The sequence below is a fragment of the Gymnogyps californianus genome, chromosome 1 (genome assembly GCF_018139145.2).
Source record: "Gymnogyps californianus isolate 813 chromosome 1, ASM1813914v2, whole genome shotgun sequence".
Classification (NCBI taxonomy): domain Eukaryota; kingdom Metazoa; phylum Chordata; class Aves; order Accipitriformes; family Cathartidae; genus Gymnogyps; species Gymnogyps californianus.
This window is the reverse complement of record NC_059471.1, coordinates 145,807,359-145,827,402: the sequence shown is the minus strand read 5'-3', so window position 1 is coordinate 145,827,402 and position 20,044 is coordinate 145,807,359. Positions and strand designations below refer to the sequence as shown.

Genomic DNA, 20,044 nt, shown 5'->3' with positions numbered 1-20,044 from the left:
GAGCTTCACTAGGACTCCCTGTGCCTCAGCACTGATGCTTTGTCCACCCTTGTAGTTTATTTATGGACAGAGACTTCGTCTTTTACTCTTTTGTGGAAATTGTCTTTTTAGCATTAAAAGTCATTCTAGACTGAAAAAAGGAAGCAGAGGTGTGGGGAGCAGTGGGGAGAGTGAAGACCATTTCACTTGAAAAGAAAGATATCAAAACAAGATACTTGAGAATTTAAACAAATACACACTTTGAAACACCCAAGTCATTGAGCCAAATCCTTTCCAATGAAAAGATTCAGTTTCAACATCTCAGCATTTTCCTGTAACTACTGTTTCATCAGAAAGGTCCTTAAGCAACTCTATTTTGGCACATTTGCTTTTGTATTTATTATTGTTTTTTCTTGGGTTCAGATCACTCAGTAAAGAAATCAATCATGACAGTGGAAACCGAATCCAGCAATGTTGATGACTCCAACCAGGAAGCAGAACCTGCCCAGCTTTTGGATGATGATGCAAACAAAGATCTACCAGTCAAAAAGAAGACTTCCTGTTGCACTGGCTTGAAGGTTTGGTTCCTTATCAATATCACCACAAATTACTGTTGTCATATGTTAAGAAACGTTGTTCAAGATATGACATGACAGATTACTTCATTCCTGTTCCCCCTATCTTTTATGGAACTGGATACACACTGGAGGTACAGGGAAGGGTTGGATCTTGTCTTTGTCCTAAAGAAAATAAAAATTCCTGATTTAACATATTCACTCTCAAGTTACTCATAGGTAGATCTCCTTTTTAGTCATTGGAGAGAGGCAGCAACGTCCAGTGGAAGACATTAAGCATCCTAAAATAGTCGGCTATGATACACTGTTATCTGGAGGTTGCTATCACTACCCATTCTTGTAGGGCCAAAATAGGGTGAGGTAAATTGTATTCCAGGACTTTTATCTAATCCAGGGCTGTAGGTCGAACAGTCCACTGATTCCCAGAAGTATCCAGGCTTTCAGGAGTGCAAAAGAAGAATTGACGGAACAAAGCAAGTAAACTTATGAGAATTTTGCTTTTGTGTTAAAACCTTAGTATTTATTGCTTCTGGCTGAGCTGCAAATACTACAAGGGCAAGATTTCTTTTGACAGTGATGTGTTTGGGTTTATGTTTTGACTACTTCTTCAGCCAGCTTCATCTCAGGTTAAATTCCATAGGCTCGGTGGAGTTGCAATCAGGGACACATTTCTCTCTATAAAAAGGTCTGTAAAATGAAAGATTAATGGAAAAAAATAGGTAATTGCAAGCTTCTCAAACATCCAAAATAGTTTGACTCAAGTATCCGGCAAAGGTTGTTATATTTTTTATTTTATATGACTCACATTTGCCACCCAGGCAGAAATAGAATCTGTTCTCTCTGGGAGACTCACAGGACTATGCCATCATGTATGCGGGCAGTGCTGCACGGCTGTGGATCTATGTCTAACTTTATGGCAATTAGAGTTTAATAGACACAATACATTGGAGGTAATAAAAGACAAACTGTTATTCTCCCTCACCTTCCTATTAAATGTTTTGTGGTTTACCTGGGGTTGTATTTTCAAACCCAAAATACCCAAGTCATTCTTGTTTGTGTTTTCATGATTATCAGCAGTTTGTGATTTCAGCCAAAACCCCTGAGAGCACTGCTGGCATAAGGCAAGAAAGGTGGTTCTCCCAGACTTTTTGCCAATTGAGCTCAGGAAATACAGAACATGTCTGGACAAAGCCCACACTTGTGAGATTTTTCTCTTCATTCTTAGACAAAAAGAGAATAAATGTACCTATTTTCAAGCTTTTACTTCCAGAATTGGCTTCATTCCTTACAGTAGATAGTATTGCAAAGTCTAAATCTGTATTTACCTTTGTTTACTTACCCAATGTTGTGTTGTATTGAAACTTTTACCCAGTGAGCAATAAGTCTATTTGTTTTTTAGACTGTGTTGAAATAGTTGGATAATATTTGAACAAACTTAGTTTAACTTTTTATCAAATACATCTTTACTTGCAAAAGCCACAATGTGTGTTGGTGGAAACAACTATAAAATTGTAAAGAATATTAAGCTTTCCCTTATGAGGTATATGGTATACAGGCGACACAGCCATGATCCACACATTTCAAAATATGTCATCTGAGACAGAGATGAACTCAATCAGTCTGTACCACCTTCCACATACTGGGATATCATAAAAACTTGCATAAAGCCTTTATTTTGATGCCATGGCTATCTATATGTTTGAGTTAGAACCAGTTATGAACTGGCCTAAAATAAGGGACATGGCCCAAGCAGAAGAAAATTGGGGCTAAGATTATGTTTAGGTTGGACTAGTATCAGTAAATCTATCCTGATTAGGATTTACCTCCGGCAAATTTTACGTTTCTGCAACATCTAGAAGTCCCACCATTTTGGCTGCCCAACACCAGGCCTCAGCTTTTTGATAAATTTAACCTCAGAATGTCGGTAAGGTAAGTAGTCCTCAGTGAGTTGTTTGCCAAATTTAAGTTCCACAGTCCATAGGATTTCTGCTTTGGAAAACCTCTGGCCAGCAATGCAGGGAAGATCAGGCTTCCTGGTCATTAAGATGGCTATTGCAAGCCTGAACCCTAAAGCAAGCAGCTGCTCTCTGTGCAGCATCTAGCACCAGCCCTCTCCGGCAGGGAAAACCAGAGCAGGAGCAGACATTGCTGAGAGACCACCCTGGTGCTCCGTAGCATTAGGGTACATGAAAATTCACACACAACGTTGTCACTGCAATTTGAGTAACAAATGTATACCATGATGATGATTGCTCCACACAGTTTTAAACATATTTGATCCCTCTGTGACCAGTTTTCCCTCCCATTTTCTGTATTAATCTTTCCTCAGGCATTTCTCGCTGCTTTATCATTCAGCTACTTCAGTAAAACGTTGTCTGGTACAATTATGAAAAGTTCCATCACTCAGATTGAACGAAGATTTGACCTGACGTCGTCTACTGTTGGTTTCATTGATGGGAGCTTTGAGATGGGTAATTGATATTCTGTAACATGCAGAAAACTGTTCAGAGAAATACGAGGCACAGCATCTGGCACTAATTTTGGTTCATTACCTTCCAGGTAACTTGCTGGTGATTGCATTTGTAAGCTACTTTGGAGCTAAACTTCATAGGCCTAAAGTAATAGCTGTTGGATGCTTTACTATGGCTTTGGGAAGTCTTTTAACAGCAATGCCTCATTTCTTCATGGGACAGTAAGTACTAATCAAGATTAATTTGGGTAACCTAACATTGGAATTGGATACTGCTTTCTGGTTTTTGAATGAAACTTGGTGTATATTAAGTCTTAGATTTCCAAAGGCCTATAGAGCCTCATCTCGATGTGCAATGAATCATGCTTGACACATCACTGTTCATTATATCTGGTTGGAAGAATATGGCTCCTCTGAAGTAAAAGTTCAACTTCTTGAAAAAATAGGAAAATCACAATGCTTTAGTTTTCAGTCAGACTTGTTCAGAAGAGAGGCAAAGAAGGAAATGATTTTACAAAATCATTAGAGTTTATTTTTTCAGGAGGAAACACCTATGAAAATCTTATGAAAATTCAGGTTTCAAACAAAACGTATTGTTCTTTGAAAATCTTCAACCATGCTACTATGCTGATGCTATCACTTTAATGAATTATATACTCTTCCTGAATGGCAAACTATAAGAACACCTTATTGGGACAATCAGTGTTAATCTAAGAATGTCACATCATTGGTTGCTAATAGAGATGTCTGGATCATATAGGCAAGAAAGTCAAACCATTATGAACCACAGTAAAATCATGAGGAATATAGAATCCACCTATATGATTTCCAGAATAAGTTTGTGCTGTTTTGAACAGGATCTCAAAGCTCTGAGTGGGTAACTTCATACTGAGTGACATCTCTACCTGAAATATGACTTTATTTATAGTAACAGGTAACTCTCATGTAAAATCAGGGATTCAGAGCTTACTCGGTGAAGAAACCAACCCACAAAGATGCTCATTAGAAGAAATCCTGCTCCTTGAAAGAAGAAACAAGAGCCTTGTTGTGTAAGATGATGCATATTGCTCTCCTGTGGCAAACAGCTGCTCCTCACACGAAGCAACCTCTCAGCTTCACGCAGAGCCTGCAGATGGATCAGTGCTGGTAGAACTGGTCCCAGGGTTTTTCCTGTTCCAAATGCACATGGCTGGTTAAACTGATTTTCCATGGCTGGTTAAGCTAATTTTTATTCATCTTCTCCAGGCTCAGAGAATTACTGCATTTTGCTTATATGTGATAATGTTTCTAGCCATAGCTTTGATGCAGTGATAGCATGTAGAGTAAGACGTATTTCTGTTGTTCTCTTAAATGTATTAGGATAATTTTAGGTATACTACTGTAAAAAGAAAACTGAGGAATGCTTTTTATCATGATAGCAGATCTTGTACTACCATCAGACAGCAGTTTTCCACTGCTTAAGCCAAACTATGTATCTTGCTCATCTACACTGGGAAACTCATGCAGTTTCTCATGAACCTGGGCCTGAATTTTTATGAGGAAACTGTTCTGCACTGTCTCTCCTGATGAATGCTCTTTGTTTCAACCTGAAAAATCAGCCTGCCTGGTCTAACAGAGCCAGCCCAGTTCCTAGAAGCAGAATGTGTGCTTTACCATGTTGTTCTGCTTAGGCTAATTGTACTTTGCACCTCAGCAGGGCTCATATCTGGGAAAAGGATCATGCTAAAGCAGTTGAAGAGCTTCCAGCACCTGAGCTGCTCAGCTGCCTCCCCACAGCATTGCCCTGCTCCCTGTAAATACAGCTAAAGAGTGTCTTTTAGCCACTACTTTATCCACCCACGACTGTACAACAGCTCTTTCTAAAGCCGGTGCCAATTACCAGGCAAACAGATACCGCCTGAGGATGGCTTCTCCTCACTGCTGTCCTCCCCTACTACCCCAAATTACAGATCTAAGATGAAAAGGGGGACTTGAGCTCAGACTCAAGAGATTCTTCTTTTTCTCCTTGATTGTGGGGTCAGCATAGGGAGCTCACTTGGACTTGACCCTAAATTTTGACACCGAAAGATCAATCCTATCTGAATTACTTTCAAAAGCCCTTCTGAATTTTCCAGCTTAAAATGTTATGTATTCTAGACAGATGATTCTAACTTTTATTTGTTCTTTATTTTAGTGGTTTGATTTTTCAACATGTGCTTAAATAATCTTCTTTTTTGCTCCTTCAGTAGCACTTTGTATTGATATTTAAACAAAGACACATTTCTTTTTAGGAAAACAGCAGTCAAGTGGTTCCTGCCCTACTACGCTAGTATTTCCCTAGTGAACACTGCTTCTAAACCTACTATTGTGTGTTTTCAGTTATAAGTATGAGACAGCATCACATACAGCTTCTTCAGTCAACTTAACTTCAAGCATAAATCCCTGTTCCCTACATCAAGATGTGAACAAAACCTTGTTGGAAGTCTCCCAATCAGGTAAGGAACCGTAAGTGTAAGTACAAATACAGGATCTAGTTTTATCCTTGGTTGTAAGTGGAGTAAATCATTGCCCCATGCAAGATGCTCAGTTAGATTTCTAAGTTCAGTCTCTACCTGGCTGGGAACATTACCAACACTTAAATGCACTTTGTGCATTTCATTGGAGAAGAAACAACCAGCAAACACAAATTATAAGGATCCAGATCCCCATTTTCCTATGTTCACACTTCCAAATTACAATAAAATCACCCTAACACTGAAGGGGATGCTGAGGCTGTGCTTGAAGGGATTCAGTTACCCAGGACCTGGAGTTGGGGAGGTGGAAGAGACAGCGTGACAGGGCATGAAACTGCACAGAGTCAACCAGAAATAAATGGAGATTTCTATGATCTTGCTTACAACATGGAATACAGCTGGTTTACAAGTTGCTTTGCATGGGACATAGGTAGAGAAAGAGCCAAGCTGTGCCCCAGAAACCATCTCAAACTTCTCACGTTAAAGATATATGCTATATGCCAGGTAATACATTTATGACAATATCAATCTGCCATTTTTTTACACAGGTGTTTTTTCTGATGGGTGATACTTATCTGTATTTTTAGAAACCAAATACAATGGAGGTGGAGGAAAGTGTTATTAAAAGATTATTAAAAGGTGTAATGAGGTTGACAGCCTTTCATTAATCTTCCATAAGGAAAATGCTGTTAATACCTTGAATACTAAACTATAATCATTTCATGTGCTGAATTTCCTGTGATTTGTCACTGTTTCCAATTCAACTATTCTATTACAAAGATGTAAACTCTCACCTGCAGGCTGTGAGAAGGAACCATCATCATATATGTGGATATACATCTTTCTGGGAAACATGTTACGTGGAATTGGTGAGACACCAATAACACCATTGGGCATCTCTTATCTTGATGATTTTGCTAAAGAAGAGGATGTTCCTGTGTATGTAGGTAATTTCAACAGGAAGTAAACTGAGAGATTCATAGTATAAGAGGTCGATCACCCTCTGCAGAAGAAAACGTTCAGCCATTAAAATGTACTAGCATCTGCTTCGTTATATTTTCAGCATGTTTGCACACGATAGCCATGTTGGGCCCAATGTTTGGTTTCCTGTTGGGATCTTTATGTGCAAAACTGTACGTGGATATCGGATTTGTGGATTTAGGTAAGCAAAACAGAGGAAAAGTGGAAGTAAGCTAATACTTGTTCGTAACAGGTTCCTCTACACATTTGCATAAGTTTTTATTATATTAATTATATTAATATAATTTATATTTAATTTATATTTATTTCATTAATTTTATTATATACTTTATTACAATTTAATTAAATTACTGGAAGCTTTTAGGGTAAAGGCAGAATTAGACAGGGAATCATAGAATCATAGAGTCATAAAATGGTTTGGGTTGGAAGGGACCTTAAAGATCATCTAGTTCCAACACCCCTGCCATGGGCAGGGACACCTTCCACTAGACCAGGTTGCTCAAAGCCCCATCCAGCCTGGCCTTGAACACTTCCAGGAATGGGGCATCCACAGCCTCTCTGGGCAACTTGTTCCAGTGCCTCACCACCCTCACAGTGAAGAACTCCTCCCTTACATCTAATCTAAATCCACCCTCTTTCAGTTTCAGTTCATTACCCCCTGTCCTATTACTTCATGCCCATGTAAAAAGTCCCTCTCCAGCTTTCTTGTAGACTCCCTTTAGGTACTGGAAGGCTGCTATAAGGTCTCCCCAAAGCCTTCTCTTCTCCAGGCTGAACAATCCCAACTCTCTCAGCCTGTCTTCATAGGCAAAGTTCTCCAGCCCTCTGGTCATCTTTGTGGCCCTCCTCTGGACTCACTCCAACAGGTCCATGTCCTTCTTATGCTGGGGGCCCCAGAGCTGAACGCAGTACTCCAAGTGGGGTATCACGAGAGCAGAGTAGAGGGGGAGAATCACCTCCCTCAACCTGCTGGTTACGCATCTTTTGATGCAGCCCAGGATACGGTTGGCTTTCTGGGCTGCAAGCGCACATTGCCAGGTCATGTTGAGCTTCTCATCAACCAACACCCCCAAGTCCTTCTCCTCAGGGCTGCTCTCAATCCACTCATCACCCAGCCAGTACTTGTGCTTGGAATTGCCCCAACCCACGTGCAGGACCTTGCACTTGGCCTTGTTGAACTTCATGAGGTTCACACAGGCCCACCTCTCAAGCCTGTCAAGGTCCCTCTGGATGGCATCCCTTCCCTCCACTGTGTCGACCGCACCACACAGCTTGGTGTCACTGGCGAACTTGCTGAGGGTGCACTCAATCCCACTGTCCATGTCGCCAACAAAGATTTTAAACAGCACCGATCCTAATACCGACCCCTGAGGTATGCCACTTGTCACTGCTCTCCACTCGGACATCGAGCTGTTGACAGCAAGTCTTTGAGTGCTACCATTCAGCCAGTACCTTATCCACCGCATGGTCCATCCATCAAACCCCTGTCTCTCCAATTTAGAGACAAAGATGTTGTGTGGGACAGTGTCAAATACTTTGCACAAGTCCAGGTAGATAACATCAATTGCTCTTCCCTTATCAACCAATGCTGTAATCGCGTCGTAAAAGGCCACCAAATTTATCAGGCATGATTTGCCCCTAGTGAAGCCATGTTAGCTGTCACCAGTCACCTCTTTATTTTCCATGTGCCTTAGCATAGTTTCCAGGAGGACCCGCTCCATGATCTTGCCAGGCACGGAGGTGAGACTGACTGGCCTGTAGTTCCCCAGGTCTTCCTTTTTTCCCTTTTTAAAAATGGGGGGTACATTTCCCCTTTTCCAGCCAGTGGGAACTTTGCTGGACTGCCATGACTTCTCAAATATGATGGATAGTGGCTTAGCCACTTCGTCCGCCAGTTCCCTCAGGACCCATGGATGCATCTCATCAGGTCCCATGGACTTGTGCACCTCCAGGTTCCTTAGATGATCTTGAACCTGATCTTCTACAGTGGGCGGTTCTCCTAGTCCCTGCCTTTGCCTTCTGTGACTTGGGCAATGTGGCTGGAGCACCTGCTGGTGAAGATTGAGGCAAAAAAGTTGTTGAGTACCTCAGTCTTCTCCATGTCTTGGGTAACCAGGAACATATTTTAGAATTGTGTTTTAGGATTAACTTTAAAAGTTAGTACCAAGAACTCTCACAGATCCAAGATGTTTTACTAAACTGAGATCTTACTGAAAGGATTCTGCTAGCATAACAGTTTTACAGTTTTGGTGGATTACCTGCCCTTTCAGCTGAGCATTTTACATTATTTATAATTCATGTAAAGTTTGCAGTACATTATATACTTTTTGCCAGCCCTTGCTTATTCAGATGAAAAGAAAACACAGGTATGTATTCACATCTGCAAAATGCCAGAGGGGGCAGAGAAATCCCCGTAAGTGGTGGCTGTGGTCCTTCATCCTGTTCCCTTTCACTGGAAGAGGCAGGAGCCATCTCTGAGGTGGTGTTTCCTGGCCAGCCCACTTCCCAACCCACCGGACCAGCCTGATGGGGAGTCAGGCAGTATGGACTGGTGTCGGCTTTTTCAGGAAAAGGCCCACGGTAGCAGCAGCAGTGGGTGATCCTGTTTTACTAGCAGGACAGAGAAGTTTTCAGATCTTCAGGATCCTGTAGTTAGATAGATGAACTATTTTTTCTTTGCTCTTTGTTAAGCCAATGTTTGATTTTACTTAAGCGTAAGGACAGTGAGCCAATTCTGGTCACACAGTGAAAAGTCTTACAGTGTTGGTCCACCACCAAACATGCCAGCATGTTACAATCATAAAAATACAACGAACTACTCTCATCTTCTTTGCAATACAAAGTTTAAAGTCATGGCTAATCTCACCAATGCCACAGAGAATGCCCATATGCTTAATAGCAACCTACACAATTCAGGTTAGCAGAGGATGGTCTCAGTAGAAATGTATCATCAGCCCTAAAAGGACCCCATGCTTTGGGTCTGTCTGCCACCCATTTTGGTTTCCTATGTGTTGGATAAGGACCTCTGTGTTGCCATGTATGTCACAAAACAGCAGTCAGCGTAAGATGCAGAAAGGCAGATGAAAGATAACACCATTCAGGGTATGATTCCTGATGCCTTCACTGCATGAACGGTCTCTCATTAGATGATTATCGTTACCACTGAAAGTCAGACATTGTAAAATGTAGCTATTTTAGCAGATAAAGGGTGGGAAGGTTCAACTTCTTCATTTAGGTAACTTGTATCTGTTTCCCTCAATTCTAGGAAGCGTCACTATCACCCCACAGGATTCCCGCTGGGTGGGTGCGTGGTGGCTTGGTTTTTTAATAGGTGGAGCAACGAGTTTCCTAGCTGCTATTCCATTTTGCTTCCTGCCAAAGAGTCTGAAAAAGCCAGACAAAGCCAATAATGACAAAACTTCGTGTGGTCTCTTGGAAAACATGGGTGCCACGAGGAAGAAACTTACTCCTGCAAAACCTAAGTCAAAGAAGTGGTCAGTAATGCTGAAAGGCAAGTGTTTTGCATGTTGTATAAATGTGAAAAGCAATGGGCACAACGTACAGTGGGAATGTAATAATTCTGCAAAATATTTTGCCTCCCCTGCACTTCAGTCTAAACCAGTTAGCTATCCCCAGGAAAGAAGGGGTCCGCTAATGATTATTAGAAGTCAAAGAGCTTGTTCAAGACTGTGAGGTTCCGCATGCATCACCTGCAATGCACCATCGCCTGAGTGGTACCTACCTCTCAAACTTTGTGCTAGAAGGAATTTAAACAGTGGGAAAATTGTTTCTGTATCAGGACCTAAAGAATATACTAGAAGTCTCATTTTGCAATATGGAAAGCCAAATTATTCATCTGATCATCATACAGCTCATGGAGACTCTGAAGCACATTGCTGCCTGAGGAAAATACAGCAGGCTTGAATGTCAGCCCTGGTTGTGCAGTCCTTAGGCTCAGAAAGGAGTGGAAGGGTGGTGGGAAGAGATGCCTTTGCATCATTAGTCGAATTCTCCTGTCTTTGTTCAGATCCCAGTGGAAGACATTGGGCATCTCCACAAAGGCAGCTCTCACTTAGCCTTGAACCTGTGATAATATTCATGTAAGCTGAAATGAGTCTTTGCTGTGTGGATCCCTTTAGTCTTCATGTGCAGATCTCACTAGAGCACCCAGGCCTTAACCCATACTTCTGTCTTCTTTTAGGATTCTCTTCCTGTATCTCAACCTCTGGTGTTTTTCAAGAACCTGATTTTGCTTTCACATACTCGCATGTAAATGAAGATCAGTATGACTTGCACTTGGGCAGCTGAGAGAAGGATTCTGCCCTACGTTTTGTAGATTAGTCACCAGTGATTATGCCATGCATCTTTCAAAGCCAACTCATATATTCCTTTCTTTCAGATTTCTATACCTCCCTGAAAAAAGTATTGGGTAATCGAATGTACTTTACATTTTTGTGTTGCTCACTGTTACAGTTCAGTAGCTTTATTGGTTTCTTGACTTACAAACCAAAGTACATGGAACAGCAGTATGGACAATCTACATCTAAATCTAACTTTCTAATAGGTGAGTTATATATCTATATATATATTAAGCAATGCATGGGGGTAACTTCTGGCATGCTTTTTCTGGGACTGAATTCCTTGCAGAACACGCTGATGTAAATGGTGCTCTCCTGAACTTGAATTATATAAAGGCAGCATACAAAGTACAGTTTTGGTGCCTATGGCACCAGAATAAATTATTATATTATATTATATTAATTATATTATAGCAAGAGCACCCCAAATATGCAACAAATGTGGTGTGGGTGTTTTAGTTGCTGCAACATCTGACAAGTGCCTTGCAATGGAAATGGTTTTGGGGGTTAGGCACTTCATAAATAGCATATGCAACCCAGGGATTAGGCTGAGCATAAAGCCACCTAAAGTCATCATAACAGAACATGAAGCTGCCAGGGACATCAACCTGAGGACAGACTTTGGCTCTTAAACCCATTGTGACTCTTTTATTTTAACATTCCCCTTCTATAATCTCTTTCAGGATTGACATCCTTACCTCCTGTAGGTATTGGGATTTTCCTAGGAGGGCTCATAATGAAAAAGTACAAAATGGGCATCATTGGAGCAACCAAGTTTGCATTTACCATGTCATTTTTGGCCTACGTCATCACTCTCTTGCACTTTTTTGTTGGCTGTGAGAACCATGTGGTAGCAGGAATGACAGTGTCCTATGAAGGGTGAGTATAAAATGAAGAAGAGTATGTTTTTCCTCATGGCAGCAATAGTTCAAAAAATGTACTATGACATCAAGGCTAAAAGAAGAACATGCTTTTGCAATCCTTAAGAGAAAGTGAACACTACCACGTGTCATCATTGTGATAGTTTTGTCGGTCAGCAGAGTGTCAGCCTGCCAAAGCACAACGCTGGTCAAAGATTAAGTAGAAATATATTAGCAAAATTGCATCACTACCAATGTAGGTTGTTTGGCTGTGTGTGGGGTGGTATTGCTGTCTCACACAGTGCTATCTCTACACCAGAAGCAATTTTCTAGCTAAGTGTATTCAGTAAAAGGGTGAAGCATATGTAACAGAGAGCATTGGTAGCATATCCTGCACAGAGATGGAAAGACTGCAACATGCTAGACTCTCAGCCTGCTGTAAACCAAAATGAAGCTTTTATGCCTACTGAAGATGCTCTCTCCTCTCAGGCGAGAACCAGGGTTTAAAAGTTACAGGCTGTTATTTTTTCTTGGAGTGAGTGAAGATACCAGTACAGGGGATGTGTGCTAGTATCTGGTTGTCCAAGGGCCCAGCAACACACGAGCATATGGGTTGTCACTACTTCATGTCCAGCCTGCTCAGAGTACCTCATGGCTAGTGTGAACCTGTCTGCATCTTCCTTGAAGACTTACGCACAGTTCAATAATTTGTCACTACAGTTCATTTATCAAGCCATACTGTTTCACAGCTGAAAGTGTGAAACTGGACAGGCAGAATACCAAGGATGTTTATATTTGTTGGAACCTGAGGACTAATTGTTGCTTGTCCTATACTCTGCAATGTTTTCATTAAGAATGCAAATGGTGGACCAGGGAATATACTTAGCAAGCACTGAGATGAAAGAGATGGCAAGCACATAAGCTTAATTAACCCAGAAAGGAGAAGATGAGGGAAGACATCCCTCTTTGTTACAGATCTCAATACCCAAAGGATGTCTGAAAGTAAAAGGGAATATTGCATTCTCCATATCCTCTAGGAAGAGTTAGGCTAGGCTTTAAGAGAGGAGTATTTTTTACTATGGAGACCAGGAAATATAGTTTCAATCATTGGTGCATTTTTACCAACAGCTAAAGATGTACTTGATAAGACTGCGTTAACGGTTGCTAGCTCTACGTTCAATTAGGTGGTAGTCTAGCTGACCTCTCAAAGCCTTTCAGCTTTTCCTTTTTCTTTTCTGTCTACACCTGCCAGCTAAAATCAGTAGCAACATTTTTATTTGTTTTAAATTTCTTTATAATCTAGTAATTACTTTAATATCAGTGCAAGTAGGATGGAATCTCAAACAAACAGATCAATACTGTAGAGACTCAGCTATGAAAACGTATGTCCTGGGTATATGAGGTGGGTTTCAGGACAGCAACACTGTCACACAGAAGGGACTACACTGACCTCAGCACTGAATTAAAAATGTCTTGCACTTTTACACCTGTCTGAACTTAACTTCCAAGCAAACCCATTCCTTACCATGAAAATGCCATCTTTTCTGAGTGCAACTCTGACTGCAAATGTGCCTTCAATGTGTGGGATCCTGTGTGTGGAGACAACGGACTCACGTACGTTTCAGCATGTCTAGCTGGGTGCACGACTTCGGTGGGACATGGAAAGAACACAGTAAGACCCTGCTTCAGTTTCTGAGGTTTTCTACCAGATTATTTTCCATGTAACATCAGGGATTTAGTAGTATAGTACATTTAAGGAAAACCAAAGTTACTGGGGACCAGTCAGTAAAGTATTTACGATTTCTGGCCACAAACAGCACAGAAGACATAGAGATTTCCCTGAGTTACTGCACATGAAGCAAAAAGCCCTAGCTCCTTGTTGCAGATGTTAATTTTCATCTTTTGTAGATTGAACACAAGAGGGGGAAACAAACAAATCAAAGTGGTTACATGTTGCCTGAAGGTTGTCCATGGCTTGCCTTTCATAAACCTCATTTTGGCTGCCCTGAGGTTTTAGCCAACAGTTGAAGTACACTAAGACAGTGAGGTATCTTCCCTGATACTGATCATTAATGTGTAAGTATGAAGAATGATTTGAGGGGAGGCAGCTTGTTTGCTCCATGTGAGACTCTGGGATGGCAGGATACTGCTTATTTTTCTGGCTGACTGATTTCCGCTCAACACAGAGTGCTGGGGATAATGCACAGAGTCCCAGAGAGGAAGCTCCAGTCCATGGGTATAAGCCTTCATTGGACTGTGTCATTCCCATGTTTTCTGATGCCAGATGATCACTCCAGAAGATACATGGTCTGGAGCTGTCTCTTGCACTCAGACAGTTTTCGCTGCAACAGATTTTTCTTTGTGGCTGGTTTCTCTCTGATGTCTGCAGCCATCTTCTCCGAAAGACGTTCTTTGCTTAAAATCTTAAGGTGGGAGGCAGGAGAGAAGGTCTCAGCAGTGTCCATGACAGTGGGACTACTGCCTCCCACACAAGTCTGTCTCTGTAGAGGTTAAGGTTTGTGGCTCACAGTTCCCCTTACCTCAGCACATCCTCAAGCCCCTGAAGCCCTGGTCAAAAGCTATTGCTCCTAAGTTATCAGTACACCTACTGCTGATCTCAGCGCTCTGCATGAGCTGTGTCTTGACAGGTAGCTGCTTACAGCTGTGAGGTACCTCTGGTGGATCAGCATTAGCAGAGAGGGACCTGTGATCCAGGTGCTTTTCACAGAGACAAGTCAGCTAACAGATTGTATCACCTAGCAGCAAAACGTACAGCTCCCTGAGCCTCACTTTTCCACTTTGACTGCCCTCCAGGGATCCAAAGGCTGAGGCCAGCCTCAGAGGTCCTGCAGGTACTCCAAACATCTTCCAAAAAGGGTTGCTATGTCCACTGGCAAAAAACATGCTGGCACGGAACATCCCTTCCAACTCTGAGCACTGTTTGTAGGAAAAAAAAGAAGATGCTGCCCATTGCCTCAAGAAAGGCAAATAAGATAGGAACGGGATGCTTAGGAAGGCTTCAGGCTCTGCCTGTGTCTGAAGGCAGGATTCCCCATTGCATGAGCTGTGTCCTACCAAATCTGCTTTGTGTCTTCCAGGTCTTCCATAACTGCAGCTGTCTTGAAGCCAGCAGTTCATGGACAGGAAATAACTCTGCCACCTTGGGGCAATGTCCAAAAAGTGAAGATTGTTCAATGAATTTTATTTATTATACAGTAATACAAGTCATAAGTGGCTTTTGTTATGCATTGGGAGGCACCCCAGCATACATGATTATGTTTAGGTAAGTAAAACTAACTGTGTACCAAAGGTTGAGGCTTTCCAATGAGGGGATCAAAATTATGTTTAGGTTTCTCTCTTTCCCTTAAAAAAGACTCTCTTGCAGTATAATGTGCTTTCTTTAATGAGTTTTGTCATTTCCCATTTGTTTGTAGCTGTTAGCATCAAACCTTACTTTGCTGCTGTCTGTAAGTCAGTTCTAGTGTGTTGCTTCCAACTACTGCAGAAAGGTTTCTCTCATGCCTGTCATATGCCCAGGTTTTCCAGAACATGTCCTCTTTCTCTGCTTGGATATTCTGGCTGTATGGATTTTGAAAATGCCATACATTTTCATGCCATGTCAGGATTTCTGGATGTGGGATTGCCCTAACAGTTTGTCCTTATCAGATGTCTGGAAATTCAGGATGTCTGAGGCTCCTATGCTTATGTCTGTCAAGGTACCCAGGTGCAGGTGTACCAGGATATGATTTGGAACCACGTATATAAATTAGCACATACTTTTCGGTAACCTGAAGAGAAAGCTCACTCAGTAGAAAAATGCTTAAGTGGCAAATTTAATGGTAGTCCTAAGGGCATTATGTCATCCTAAATGAGCATGGAAAACAGAATGCGAACTCCCCTCCCTTCCTCATCTCTGTGAGATGTCTTTCTGAGTGTTAACCATGTTAATACTTGTAAGGAGATGGTAGAGGCTGGATATATAACGGATTCAAGATCAGTGCCCATTTCTGATGCTTGGAGTGTGGTTCCCCGTGAAACAGATGGGCATATTGCCAGATGGCTTTGTGTAGTTCAAGATGTGGCGTTGTACAGAGGAATGTCATTCGAGAATAGAAAGATGCCGCACTAATGCAGCTACTTGCTACATTTTTGTCTTAGGGCAATATGGTATTTCCCATCAAGTGAGTAAGGTATATCCCCTCAGGTGAGGAAAATGTATGCCAGGGAGTTAAGGCAGTTGGAGAGCCCATTTCAGTAAGACTAGGATAGACTGTGAGTATGACTTTAAAAATTCACTTCTTTAATTATGCTTAGTGAATGGACTTCCCAGGAGCTATGTGATGGAAAACAATAGATTAATTCACTTTTTTCATACCACTTAACCTATTTTCAGCAGACATAGGAAGCACTCTCCTTCCAAAGCTTCGCTTTCTGTCATTAAGAGTATTAAATTCAGGGTAGTTAACAGCAGTTTAATAGACATGTCTAAGCACTAGGTAGGCAAATACTTCACATTTATCCCTCTTTCTTTCAGATGCGTTCAGCCAGAGTTGAAATCTCTTGCAGTTGGGCTATACACACTCATTATGAGAATGCTAGGTAAGAGAAATCATTCTGACTGAGATGCTTGCTCATATGGCTTTAAATGACACCAACGCAACCACCATTTGTAAACCAGATGTATCCTTGAAATAGCTGTTAGATCCTGGGCTGTTCCTGAAGATCCTATTTTTTTCCTGAAGGTCCAATATTCAGTCAAGAGTTCATTGGGAAACCAGCTAACACAATTCTGAAAATCTCCGACGTGCTGATTAGATGGTGTTGCAGTTTGGGAGTCTGGTGTTCCAAAATGGGAAGAGTTTCTAAGCAAAATTAAAGTATTATCTTGAATTTCTAAACAACACTATAAGGTTTCAAACTGATGATTCAATCAATGGCTCACTGAGACACAATGCTGCAAGTAAGATCGAAAAGAAGTGCTCTAGTAGGACTTCATTCAACGCTAATACAACTCTGCTCATAGCAGAGTGTTTTCTCCATGTTGAAACTTCACTTTCCTGGTGGATAACAGCTTAGATTTCAATTCCCTTTAAGCATGCTGCAATGCTCTTTTTTTTCCCTTTTTATTTGAGAGTTGCTAATGAGATGATTGATTAAGATGCCTAGGCAGGCAAGAAAACACCTCTGTTTCCTTTTGTTCTCTTTGTCAATGGAATAGGAGTACCTGCATTTCAGACATGTAGAGAAATGCGTGTGAAGAGACAAGCCACATGAGTTTGCTATGAAGCCTGAAAAAAAATCAACAGCCGCTTACAAATGTCTACAATCAGACCTAGGTTAGGGCTGTAGTCTCTACTCAGGATTGTGATGGGACATTTTGAGATAGGAACGTGTATCCACACTTCGTCCTCTTCTACTTTTCTCATCACACAGTGGAGGGGCAGAATTTCTCCCCCAGCTCTCAGGACAAGCAATGCCAATGGGATTCTTGGAGCAATTTCGGCCATAGGAAATAAAAAAAAGCATTATGAAAAAAGAACTGCCTCCTTTTTACAGGCTTCTGCTTCAGCACATTGAGCCAGTATGCTCCTTCCGTTGCAAGAAGGGGTAGAGCCACTGTCACTGATTCAAAAAAGCTGGCTTTTCTCTTCAGTGACTCAGAGATCAAATCTGATGTGCTCCCATCTTCCTTCTCTAAGGAACCTCCAAAATGAGCATTTGTACCATCATACCCTGACTACAGCACTGATGATCGTAGTACACAGGCCTTTATAGATAGGTTACTGAGTTCAGACTCTCACAAGAGCCCTAGGGTAGAACAGGCTGAGAGTATACCTGTTTTTACAAAATAAATTATTTCCTATATAAGAACGCAGGATGCTCCTGTAGGAACAAAACTAATGTGAAACATGGCCCTGTACACACTGAAACCTGGATTCCTCTGAAGTTAATACTCGCCTTTACTTCAGCAAGGCTAGGATTTTGTCCCATGTCTGCCATGTTTTGCAGTAAAGCATAAGCTCTTATCTGGCCAAGTCACACTAAGGATTTCAGTTGCTCTACCCTCATAGACTTTTTTGAAAAGCGTATTCAGTTCCTGTAATCATGTATACTTGGTGCTGTCCCTTCAGGCAGAAGAGACTATCAGCTGCTATCAGATAGATATGAAGCTGGTGTGGATAATTTAGGCTATGCGTAGAAGAAGGAACTATGCATCAGTTCAGTGCTCCAAATGCACAACCAGTCCAGCTCTCCCTTGCAAGAGTTTAGCATGCACTGGAAGCCGGCAGTGGCTCTCAGAGCCATGCTTGAGAAACCAATGTGCACGACTACAAGCATGGCCAAACCCATCAGACCACATTTCCTGGGGACTGATGATCCCCATGGCACAAAGAGGGTGTCCCAGCTTACAGCTACTCTGACAAAGGCAAGGAAAAACTCCCTACAGTCCAATCCACCTATTGCCACTATTGCAGCATGTAACTTGCCACTAAGAAAATACAAAGCTGATTTCTAGGAAGATGTCTTTTCCTGTGATATCTTGTGACATTTTTGCTTGTTTCCTTGCAGCTGGGATTCCAGCACCGGTTTATTTCGGTGCACTGATTGACAAGACGTGCTTGAAATGGGGAAGCACAAGCTGTGGGCAGCGAGGGGCTTGCAGGTTATACAACTCCGATGCATACAGGTAAGGCAAATTAGGGCACAAAAAACCTCATGCATTTCCTCTCTACAGATAGATAGACATGCTTTATTCTGTTATACTGTAGTGTGTGAGGCCACTGATCAAAAATTATGGTCAGATGCTATCTCTGGACTCAGATTTAGGTCAGTCACGAAATTGAGAAATCCTAAGATCAAATCTTAAACTTTTAGTTTTTTAGTCAGTTTTTATGTTGTGCAAAAATCATTTAATATCAATGATAGAGATTTCTGGAATGAATTATGTATTTTTAATACCCTTTGAGTCAATTTAAAAGACCTAGGATTGTATGATTTACCGTCAAGTGGAAAGTTACCCAAATTTACCTTATTTGCAGGTAGTTTGTTCATACTGGCAAGAATGTTAACTTTGTGCATTGGCCACATTTGAGAGAAAAATAAATGAAAGAAAATCATACTGAGCAGCTGAAGGTATTGGTTAAACACAAACACTATTGGTCTCCAGGAGGAATATTCCAGAGATTTTTCTCAGTTTCACCCAAGCCTTGGCCACTTCTGATGTGTTTTTTATTTTTACATACAATAGCCCACTCTGGTGATCTCAATATATTTCTAGCCCTAAAAAGTCTAAGGCCTTAAAGTGATCCAAAAATCTTCAGAAACTAAGGGAAGATGATGGAAGTTTCACTTTGCAACTATCTTCATAAGCAAAAAGAATATTATCAATTCTTTAACAGAAGTTTTTGCAAGCAAAAATGTCCAGTTTGTGGTACCATTCACAAAGAATGAGTTTTAATGTTTTCCCCTAAGCTTTTTTGGTACATATGTGATCCTTAAAAGCCATTAAAGTGATTGTCTTCAGTGCCTTTGAAAACTCCTATGCTCTATCCCACAGGTATGTCTACCTTGGCTTATCAGCGGTTTTAAGAGGTCCTTCCTACTTGATTGCAATCTTATTTTTTATATTGGTAAAGAAACATTTTCAAAATAAGAACTCCAAGCCTACAGAGAATGGAGGACGAGAAGATGCTCCTATGCACAAAGAAGATAATAGCAAGATCAAAGAATGTTTGCCAGGTTCTTCTGATGCAGAGAATGAATCGTGTATTTAGAAAGCCATTTAGACCAGCGTCATATGCACCAGGACAGCTTCTTTTAGAAACAACTTTCACAATGTTATGAATAACTAAATAATAAATAATAACACTGTTCAGAAAGTAAAACTAATAGCAAACCTGTGATCAACAACAGGAAAAACTAACATACAAGTATGGAAGTGCCTTACAGGTACCTGGTTACCAATAACACACAGAACAAGTTACATGAACTGAACCAAATTCTCAACAGATAAAGGAAAACCTCCCTTGGCATTTCCGATAGAGCCAATTTCCAATTTTTAAAGGGTCAGAGATGACTGCTGACAGAACAGCCACATGCTGAAGGCCCACAAAATGTGATGCTGATCCTGTACGCACATCCGTGTGGTAGACTGCCACGGCAATGACAAGCTCAAGGCTAACAGCAGCTTTCTGATTTAATCAAATTCAATCAGAATTCACAGTAAAACCAAAGCCTTTAAGCAAAACATTTCCACCTTATCGAAATGAACCATTGCAACAATTTTCCATCGCAAAATTGACAAAAGCAGTATTTTTCCAAGAAGCAT

The 20,044-nt window shown here is 41.2% G+C and overlaps 1 protein-coding gene across 1 annotated transcript; it reads left to right on the top strand.

Moving 5' to 3' along the window:
- The first annotated feature begins 425 nt into the window (after positions 1 to 425).
- LOC127017337 (solute carrier organic anion transporter family member 1C1-like) lies at positions 426 to 19,490 on the top strand. Its single transcript, XM_050898386.1, has 14 exons — positions 426 to 557; positions 2,884 to 3,025; positions 3,114 to 3,246; positions 5,383 to 5,498; positions 6,317 to 6,463; positions 6,580 to 6,678; positions 9,763 to 10,008; positions 10,897 to 11,061; positions 11,539 to 11,734; positions 13,225 to 13,387; positions 14,814 to 14,998; positions 16,250 to 16,314; positions 18,286 to 18,403; positions 19,274 to 19,490. The coding sequence occupies exons 1-14, from the start codon at positions 426 to 428 to the stop codon at positions 19,488 to 19,490; spliced, it is 2,124 nt and encodes a 707-aa protein (XP_050754343.1).
- Positions 19,491 to 20,044: the final 554 nt, after the last annotated feature.

Excerpts from the sequence above, each read along its gene's own strand:
- LOC127017337 (XM_050898386.1), top strand. The coding sequence starts at position 426 with ATGACAGTGGAAACCGAATCCAGCAATGTTGATGACTCCAACCAGGAA. Across the intron at positions 3,247-5,382 it reads CCTCATTTCTTCATGGGACA|TTATAAGTATGAGACAGCAT; the intron begins GTAAGTACTAAT and ends GTGTGTTTTCAG. Across the intron at positions 5,499-6,316 it reads GTTGGAAGTCTCCCAATCAG|GCTGTGAGAAGGAACCATCA; the intron begins GTAAGGAACCGT and ends TCTCACCTGCAG.